Below are 10,190 nucleotides of genomic sequence, written 5' to 3' on the forward strand. Positions count from 1 at the left end.
TTAGAATTTTTTAATATTTTGAAGTTGGAGGTTAGCCCTCACACTTCAATTTGACTTTCCTCTCTAGGAGTACTATTTGACATGGCTGGAATAACTTTGTCTTCTAATAAACTATAATTCTTTTTCTATCAAAATGTGGTCTTAATTTTCAAATTAGCTTGGGCACATTTCTCTAGGCATGACACTTCTAAATGTATTAAGTCCTATGCCCTGGTTTTGACTTTTATTACCAGAGATGTTCCTACCCTTCTAATCTTTTAGTCGTCTAGCAGCAAAGATCCAAGGCCTTTAGGTGCATATGTGAAAGTTCTTTGTTTTGGGCCCTTTTAATTTTTAATAGAAAACAATATTCCTTCAATTAATTTTAAAGTGTTTACTGAATAGTATTATACTTTTGATGGTGGTTATTCCATTCCATTCCTTCTTTATAAATTTAATAATCATTTTTAAACCCTTACCTTCCATCTTAGAATCACTACTGTATCTAGGAAATGAGAGTTAAGCGACTTGCTCAGGAATCTGAGCCACTCAGGTGCTCCCTATCATTTAAAAATTATTTAATCCATTTTGAACAATATTCCTTAGTTAAAAGAATAATATTCTATCCCTCCTTCCCCTAGCACAACCTTTCCTGTTGCCCACATGCAATTCCACTGTGTTTTACATGTGTCCTTGATCAGAACCTGTTTTCATGTTATTGATGTTTGCACTGGGCTGTTGATTTACAGTCTATATCCCCAATCATATCCCCCTTGATCAATGTAGTCAACCAGTTGTTTTTCTTTGGTGTTTCTACTCCCACAGTTTTTCTTCTGAATATGGATAATGTTCTTTCTCATAGATTTTTCTGGGTTATTCAGGATCACTGCATTGCCACTAATGGAGAAGTCAGTTACATTTGATTTTCCACAGTGTATCAGTCTCTGTGTACAATGTCCTCATGCTTCAACTCCTTTCACTCTGCATCAATTCCTAGAGATCATTCCAGTTCCCATGGAATTCCTTCAGTTTATTATTCCTTTGAGCACAATAATATTCCATCACCAACATATACCACAATTTGTTCAGCCATTCCCCAATTGAAGGGTATCCCCTCATTTTTCAATTTTTTGCCACCACAAAGAGAGCAGCTATGAATATTCTTGTATATGTCTTTTTCCTTATTATCTCTTTGGGGTACAAACCTAACAGTGCTATGGATGGATCAAAGGGCAGACAGTCTTTTAGCGCCCTTTGGGCATAGTTCCAAATTGCCCTCCAGAATGTTTGGATCAATTCACAACTCCACCAGCAATGCTTTAATGTCCCAACTTTGCCACATCCCCTCCAGCATTCATTATTTTTCATTGCTGTCACATTAGCCAATCTGCTAGGTGTGAGGTGATACCTCAGAGTTGTTTTGATTTGCATCTCTGATTATAAGAGATTTAGAACACTTTTTCATGTGCTTATTGATAGTTTTGATTTCTTTGGCTGAGAACTGCCTGTTCATGTCCCTTGCCCATTTATCAATTGGAGAATGGCTTGATTTTTTGTACAATTGACTTAGCTCTTTGTAAATTTGAGTAATTAGACTTTTGTCAGAGGTTTTTGTTATGAAGATTATTTCCCAATGTGTTGCTACTACTTCAAATTTTGGTTGCATTGACTTTGTTTGTACAAAAACATTTAAATTCGATGTAATCAAAATTATTGATTTTATATTTTGTCATTTTTTTCTAAGTCTTGCTTGGTTTTAAAATCTTTCCTTTCCCAAAAATCTGACATGTATACTATTCTGTGTTCACCTAATTTACTTATAGTTCCCTTCTTTATGTTTGGATCATTCACTCATTCTGAGTTTATCTTGGTGTAGGGAGTGAGATATTGATCCAAACCTAATCTCTCCTATACTGTCGTCCAATTTTCCCAGTAGTTTTAATCAAATAGTGGATTTTGGTCCCAAAAGGTGGGATTTTGGGGTTTATTATAGACTGTCTTACTGAGGTCCCTTACCCCAAGTCCATTCCACTGATCGTCCTTTCTTTCTCTTAGCCAGTACCATATTGCTTTGATGGCCACTGCTTTATAGTGTAGTTTGAGATCTGGGACTGCAAGGCCACCTTCCTTTGCATTTTTTAAAAATGATTTCCCAGCATATCCTTGATATTTTGTTCTTCCAAATGAACTTTGTTACAGTTTTTTTTAATCCAATAAAAAAAAGTTTTTTGGTAGTTCGATGGGTATGGCACTAAATAAGTAAATTCATTTGGGTTGGATGATCATTTTTATTAAGTTAGCTCATACTACCCATGAGAAGTTAATGTTTTTCCAATTGTTTAGATCTAGTTTTAATTGTGTGGAGAGTGTTTTGTAGTTGTGTTCATATAGTTCCTGTGTTTGTCTCACCAGATAGATTCCTAAGTGTTTTATATTGTCTAGGGTGATTTTAAATGGAATTTCTCTTTCTAGTTCTTGCTGCTGAGATATGTTGGAGATATATAGAAATGCTGATGACTTATGTGGGTTTATTTTGTATCCTGCAACTTTGCTAAAGTTGTCGATTATTTCACTCACTTTTTAGTTGATGCTCTAGGATTCTTTAAGTAGATCATCATATCTTCCGCAAAGAGTTATAGTTTGGTTTCCTCAATGCCTATTTTAATACCTCCAATTTCTTTTTCTTCTCTAATTGCAACTGCTAGAGTTTCTAGTTCAATGTTAAATAATAGAATTTATAACGGGCATCCTTGTTTCACTCATGATCTTATTGGGAATTAATCTAGTTTATATCCATTGCAGATGACGTTGGCTGATAGTTTTAGATAAATAGTGTTTATTATTTTTAGGAAAGGCCCTTCTATCTCTATATTCCTAGTGTTTTCAATAAGAATGAATTTTGCATATTGTCAAAGGCTTTTTCTGCATATATTGAAATAATCATGTGATTTTTGTTGGTTTGCTTGTTAATATGGTCAATTATGTGGATGGTTTTCCTATTATTCAACCATCCTTGCATTCTTGGTATAAATCTCACCTGATTATAGTGAATAACCCTCCTGATAACTTGCTGGAGCCTTTTTGCTAGTATCCTATTTAAGATTTTTGCATCTATGTTCATTAAGGACATTGGTCTATAGTTTTATTTCTCTGTTTTTGATCTGCCTGGCTTTGGAATCAGTATCATATTTGTGTCATAAAGGGAATTTGGTAGAACTCCCTCTTTGCTTATTATGCCAAATAGTTTGTATAATATTGGGATTAGTTATCCTTTGAATGTTTTATGGAATTACTTGTGAATCCATCAGGCCCTGGGGATTTTTTCTTAGGGAGTTCTTTGATATATTGTTCAATTCATTTTTCTGATATGCGATTACTTAAGAATTCTATATCTTCTTCTGTTAATCTAGGCAATTTATGTTTTTGTAAATATTCATCCATATCACCTAGATTGCCATATCTGTTGCCATATAATTGGGCAAAATATTTTTTAATGATTGCCATAATTTCCTCTTCAATGGAGGTGAGGTCTCCCTTTTCATCTATGATTCTATTAATTTAGTTTTCTTCTTTCCTTTTTTTATTAGATTGACCAGTACTTTGTCTATTTTATTTGTTTTTTTTTTCAAAATACCAGCTTCTAGTCTTATTTATTAGTTCAATAGTTCTTTCACTTTCGATTTTATTAATTTCTCCCCTAATTGTTAGGGTCTCTAATTTAGTTTTTACCTGGGGATTTGTGATCTGTTCACTCTCAAGTTTTTTGATTTGCATGTCATATTCATTGACCTCTGTCTTCCCTATTTGCTAATATATGCATTCAAGGATATAAATTTTCCCCTCAATACTACTTTGACTACATCCCATAGATTTTGAAAGGATGTCTCATCCTTGTCATTTTCTTCAATGAAAGTATTAATTGTTTCTATGATTTGTTCTTTTATAGATTTTGGAGAATCATATTATTTAATTTCCAATTAATTTTTTATTTGCCTTTCCATGTTCCTTTACTGATTATTATTTTTATTGCATTATGATCTGAAAAGGTTGCATTTATTGTTTCTGCTTTTCTGCATTTGTTTGCCATGTTTTTATGCCCTAGTACATGGTCAGTCTTTGTGAATGTACCATGTGATGCTGAAAAGAAGGTGTATTCATTTTTGTCCCTATTTATTTTTGTCCATATATCTATTAACTCTATTTTTTCTAAGATTTCATTCACATCTCTTACTTCTTTCTTATTTATTTTTTATTTGATTTATTTAAATTTGAGAGTGTAAGTTCAGGTCTCACATTAGTATAGTTTTACTATCTATTTCCTCCTTAAACTCCACTAGTTTCTCCTTTAGAACTTTAGATGCTATACCATTTGGTGCATACATGTTCATTACTGATATTTCCTCATTATCTATACTGCCTTTTATCAGGATGTAGTTACCTTCCCTATCCTTTTTAATAAGATCTATTTTTACTTTGGCTTTGTCAGATATCATAATTGCAACTCCTCCCTTCTTCCTATCAGTTAAGGCCCAATAGGATTTGCTCCAAACTTTAATTCTAACCATGTTAGTATCTACCTGCCTCAAGTGTGTTTTTTGCAGACAACATATGGTAGGATTTTGATTTCTAATCCACTCTTCTATTTGTTTTCATTTTATGGGTGAGTTCACCCCATTCACATTCAAAGTTATGATTGCCACTTGTGTATTCCCTAGCATTTTGATATCCTCTCCTAGTTCTATTATTTCTTCTTTTGCTATATCCTTTTAAACCATTTATTTGCTTTTGATCAATCCCTCTAATCCCCACCCTTAATAAGCTTCCCTTTATTCCCCCTCCCTTTTTGTTCCCTTCTTATTTTTTAGGGTCTAGGTTAAGTTCCCTCTCCCCTCTCTTTCTTTCCCTTTTTGTACTCCATGCCCCCTACCCCCTTACTTTTTACTTCTTACTTTCCCTGCAGGGTAAGATAGAACTTAATACCCCAATGGATCTAGATTCTCTTCCTTCTCAGAATTTATTTCACTGAGAGCCCCTCTCCTTCACATGTGTATCTTTGTGTGATAAAGATTAACTTATTTATTTTATGTCTTCAAGTATCTCTTGGTGCCATTTTTATTCCCCTCACTCTTTCCCCCTTTTTGCATATCATCTTATAGCATTTATTACCCCAATCTCTTCCTGTGAATGATTCCTCTAATTACTATAATAATGAATAAAATTTTTGAGAGTTATAAATAACATTTCCCCCATATACTAATATAAATAATTTGACCTTATTGAAGCCCTTAAAGAAGAAAGTTTGAATTAAAAAAAACATTTTCCCCCTTTTCCCTCTCTTTCTCATTTACCTTTTCATGCTTCTCTTGATCTTTGTGTTTGGATAGTAAATTTTCCACTTAGTTCTGATTTTTTCTTTACAAATACTTGGAAATCTTCCATTTTGTTGAATGCCCATACTTTCCCCTGGAAGTATATAGTCAGTTTTGATGGATATATGATACTTGGTTGAAGACCAAATTCACTTGCCTTTCTGAATATCATATTCCAAGCCTTGTGCTACTTTAATGTGGAAGCTGTCAGGTCTTGTGTGATCCTGATTTGAGCTCCTTGGTATCTGAATTGTCTCTTTTTGGCTTCTTGTAGAATTTTCTCCTTAGATTGGAAGCTCTTTAATTTGGCAATTACATTCCTGAGAGTTGTCTTTTGAGGATTTAGTGTACAGGGTGTTCTATGAAATCTTTCAATGTCTATTTTGCCCCCTGGTCCAAGAACATCTGGACAGTTTTCTTGGATAATTTCTTGTAGTATGATGTCAAGATTTCTGTTTATTTCTGAGTTTTCAGGTAGACCAATGATTCTCAAATTGTCTCTTCATGCTCTGTTTTCCTGATCCATCATCTTTTCAGTAAGATATCTTATATTTTCTTCTATTTTGTCAGTCTTTTTACTTTGCTTTATTAATTCTTGCTCTTTTTCAAGATCATTGGCTTCCAGTTGCCTAATTCGGGTCTTTAAGCACTGATTTTCTTCTATAATCTTTTGATTTTCCTTTTTGGTTTGGTCTATTCTGCTTTTTGTGGCTTCCAGATGTTTCTCCAATTGAGAGTTCTTGTCCTTTAAAGTGTTATTTTCTTTTTGAACTATCTCCCACTTTTTTTGCCAGAACGCTTCCATCTTTTTGATAAACTCCAATGTAAATTCTTCAAGAGCTTGCAATTTCCATTTTTTTGGAAAGTTTTGGTGCATTTATTTGTATTTTCTATTCTATTTCCTCTGTAGCCTGAGTTTTTCCTCCATAAAAATTATCCTGGGTCAAATTCTTCTTCTTGTTTTTCTTGGTGTTCAGAAGTTGTTGTTCCTGGGCACTATTCACCATTATCGTGGTGGTTTTTCCTTCCCTTTCCAGTTAGAAATATGAGTGATATGGGCAGGCTCTCTGTGTATGGAGCTAAGGAGCAAGGATTTTGGCTGAGGACAGCTCTCAAGTCCCTGAAGCTTCTTCTGTTTCCTGCCCCTGCCAGCACCCATGGTCTGAGCTCCTCAGCCTGCTGGGACCTCGGGTCTAGCTTCTCTCAGGAGTAGGTCCTAGGTGGTCTCAGTCAGCTGCCAAGGACCCAAAGGTGCCCCTCACTAGTTCCAGAGGTGCCACTCTCTCACTCACTGGTTCTAATGGGTGCTGGCTCTGACTCTGGCTCTGTAGGTGGGGTGGAGGAGGGTGGATAACCTCTTTGGTGGAAGCCTTTTCACCCCCTTATTGTGTGGAAATGCCCAAATGTCATGTACCTTCAATGCTGTGCCCTACTGAAGAGTCTCTTCGTTCATATGAATTTGTTTTTTGGGTTTTTTTTTTTGGCTTTTTGAGGTAGTCTGTATTGGTAGGTGGCAAGGAGACAAAGAGTCCTGCTTCTAGGCTGCTGCCATGTTTACCTGGAAGTGCTCCCTATCATTTTATGATACTTTGGATTCCATGTTTTTTTCCTCTCTCCTCCCCAACATCCATTTTCTTTCATGAGGTTTTGTATTTTCTTATTCTATTTCTTTAAAAAAAAAACCTTTTTCCTTCTGTCTTAGAATTGATACTAAATACTCATCATAAGGCACAAGAGCAATAAAAGCTTATGTGACTTGCCCAGGGTGCCACGACTGAGAAATGTCTGTGGCCAAATTTAAATCAAAGACCTCACATCTCCAGAATTCCCAGACCTGGCTCTCATTGAGCCATCTAACTGTCCCTCTATTTCTTTTCAATTCATTCTTTTGAACTGATTTTATCCAGGTAAGACATCCATTTGCTTTGCAACTAGGACATATGTTAGTTGGAGGTGATAGTTTCTGCTAGGAAAGAAAGTATTTACTTCAAGGGTCTAACAGTATTCCCACTCCTTAGATTAAAAAACATTGTTTTCAAGGTAAAACAAAAATTGGCAATCAAAAGTTGATTCTCAACATGCCAACTGAATTGAATATCTGATTTTTACATTCAAGTCTTTCTTTGTTATCCTCTGTCTTCTCCCAGGGCTGTCTCCCTATCAAAAATAAAGAACTATTCAGAGGTGACTGAGTTTATCCTCCTGGGAATCCCCCATACAGAGGGTCTGGAGAAAGTGCTCTTTGTCATGTTCCTATTCATCTACATCTTCACCCTGCTCGGGAACTTCCTCATCCTTGTGGCCATCATCTCTTCCTCTCGCCTTCACACACCCATGTATTTCTTCTTGGGACTCCTATCTACTTTTGACCTGTTTTTTCCTTCAGTGAGTTCTCCCAAAATGCTGGTCTTTCTCTCAGGTAATAGCCGAGTCATCTCTTATAAGGGTTGTGCCTCTCAACTTTTCTTCTATCATTTTATGGGGTGCACTGAGAGCATTTTATACTCTGTGATGTCCTATGACCGTTTTGTTGCCATCTGTCACCCACTGCGCTACACAGTCATTATGAACCCCAGACTTTATTTTGGCCTTGCTGCATGTACCACATTGATAGGCTGTATCCATGCCACTATACTGACATCACTCACCTTCCAGTTGCCTTACTGTGGCCCCAATGAAGTAGATTATTACTTCTGTGACATTCCTGCCATAATACCACTGGCTTGTGCTGACAACTCACTGGTCCAGAGGGTGGGTTTCACTAATGTTGGTCTTTTGATTGTAACATTACTTTTCACTATTCTTGTCTTCTATACCCGCATTGGGATAGCCATTTTGAGAATCCGTTCAGCTGAAGGCAGGAGCAAAGCTTTTTCTACCTGCAGTGCCCACCTTGCTGCAATCATGTGTGCCTTTGGACCAGTTATGATCATCTATTTTCAGTCCACACCCAACCCTTTGCTTGGTGCTGTAGTTCAAATTTTGAATAACATTGTCTCACCTATGCTGAACTCCTTAATTTATTCTCTCAGGAACAAGGAAGTAAAAAGAGCCTTGAAAAGAGTTTTATTGTGGAAGAGGACTTATTTCAGAGGCCTACAGTAGGAGACCTCATGTTCTCTGATCAGTCTGTTTTTCCATCCTTGTAAGGGTCACATTCCTATCCTGTCTCTCAGTAACTAAGCCATTTTTCTGACCCACCTTTGGTCATAATTCACTTTTCCTGGATGGTATACATTCTAGAAATGAGGCCAACAAGAGAAAAAGAAATTAGGACAAGTTCTTTCTTGTCTTGAAGATCCTTCTTATTGGGATTAACTTTCCTTTTGGAATTTGGAAGAATGCCAGACTTGGGCAGCAGTAACTCTAACATCACTGAAATGATCAAATCAATGGAAATATGCTCTCTTTGAAATGTGTATGCTTCTTTGGGATAAAGAGAGATAAATTACTCCTGCTATTTCATTGTTATGAGGATTTTCTAGTACATAAATTCCCCCCAACAGTGTAGATCCACAACTTAAACTTTAACATAATCCTAGGAAATTACTTATGATATTGAGAAGCAGAATTACTTATCCAAAATTATGTGTTCTATAGTTTTCTTCAACTTAAGCCCATGTCTTCCTGACTTCAAACTAGGTCATTTACTGTAAACAAAAAGCAACACATTTTGATTGTGGACAAGTGAGGGATGGATGAGCTTTATTGTAGTTTTCCTTTTAACCTGATATTTTAGGGGTAAGATTCAATTTCAAGTGCCTACCTCCAAGGAGCTTTTGGGAATAGTCTATTCATTCCTACTTAAGGGCTTTGTATATCAGGGTAAACAGACAATATCTAAAATAACCGTCTTTCAGGAAGTGAGGTAATAATTCATGATAATGTTTAATAAAAAAATATTTCTTGATTTAATAAAAGATGTAATTCTCTTCTAATGGAGCTGAATTGTCCAGAGAACAATGTTATACTTTATGAAAAATTCAACTTCTGTTTTTTTGCCTAATAACAAACTTAAGAGGCCACTTTTAATTAAAAAGTACTAACCAGGACATAACTCATGCATACTTTGGAGTTAAATATATCAATTTCTCTCAACCATCCTTTAAGATAAATAGTACAAGTAGTATTATTCCTATTTTACCAATGTAGAAACAAGCCCTGACAAATTTAATAACATAACATGATAATAAGCAACTGAAGTGGATCTTGAACTTTGGTTTCCTCATATTATGTCCAATGATTTATTCATTACCACCATTACCACCCCTCTCTTCATCTTAAAAAATTACAGATTCCCTTTGTTGTCATAATAAAATCCCTCCCTTTGTGTTCATTTCTTAGCCTCCCAATAATCCAACTTTTTCAGACTAGGCATCTTTTCAATTTTTTTAATTGGAAAGAATCCTCACATCTAGTTGAAGCTCTTACAAAGAGTAATCAATTTAAAATATTTTCAAAGACTTGAATTATTGAATTCTTACATTTGCTACTACTACAATGAACCTCTCTATTGAATGTTCCACTGTGTTTTTTTGTTTTATAATCCTACTTCCTGGACATCATCTTAGACTGAAGACTTTTTCCTGGATCTCCTATCTGGATTTAAGGTGGCCTTAAACCAATCATTTATGTTCTTCTTTTCAACCTTCTAATAATCACAAACTGGTGGAATTGCAGAATGTGAAGGTAACTCAGTGACCATCGATTCAAACCTATGGTTTTCTAAAACAGGAAAAGAAACTTCCTACAACATATTCAACAAGAGTTCATACTGTTTTTATTTGAAGACTACTATAATGTTGTATAAGAAAGAAAATAGGAAAAATTTGCTGCAGAGCT

The 10,190-nt window shown here is 35.4% G+C and overlaps 1 protein-coding gene across 1 annotated transcript; it reads left to right on the plus strand.

Annotated features, from left to right (window-relative positions):
* Nucleotides 1–2,781: 2,781 nt before the first annotated feature.
* On the plus strand, nt 2,782–8,463 carry LOC130458967 (olfactory receptor 148-like). Its single transcript, XM_056826111.1, has 2 exons — nt 2,782–2,786; nt 7,496–8,463. The coding sequence occupies exons 1-2, from the start codon at nt 2,782–2,784 to the stop codon at nt 8,451–8,453; spliced, it is 963 nt and encodes a 320-aa protein (XP_056682089.1). The 3' UTR covers nt 8,454–8,463.
* The last annotated feature ends 1,727 nt before the right edge of the window (nt 8,464–10,190 follow it).

This window comes from Monodelphis domestica, chromosome 4 (assembly GCF_027887165.1).
Source record: "Monodelphis domestica isolate mMonDom1 chromosome 4, mMonDom1.pri, whole genome shotgun sequence".
Taxonomy (NCBI): Eukaryota; Metazoa; Chordata; class Mammalia; order Didelphimorphia; family Didelphidae; genus Monodelphis; species Monodelphis domestica.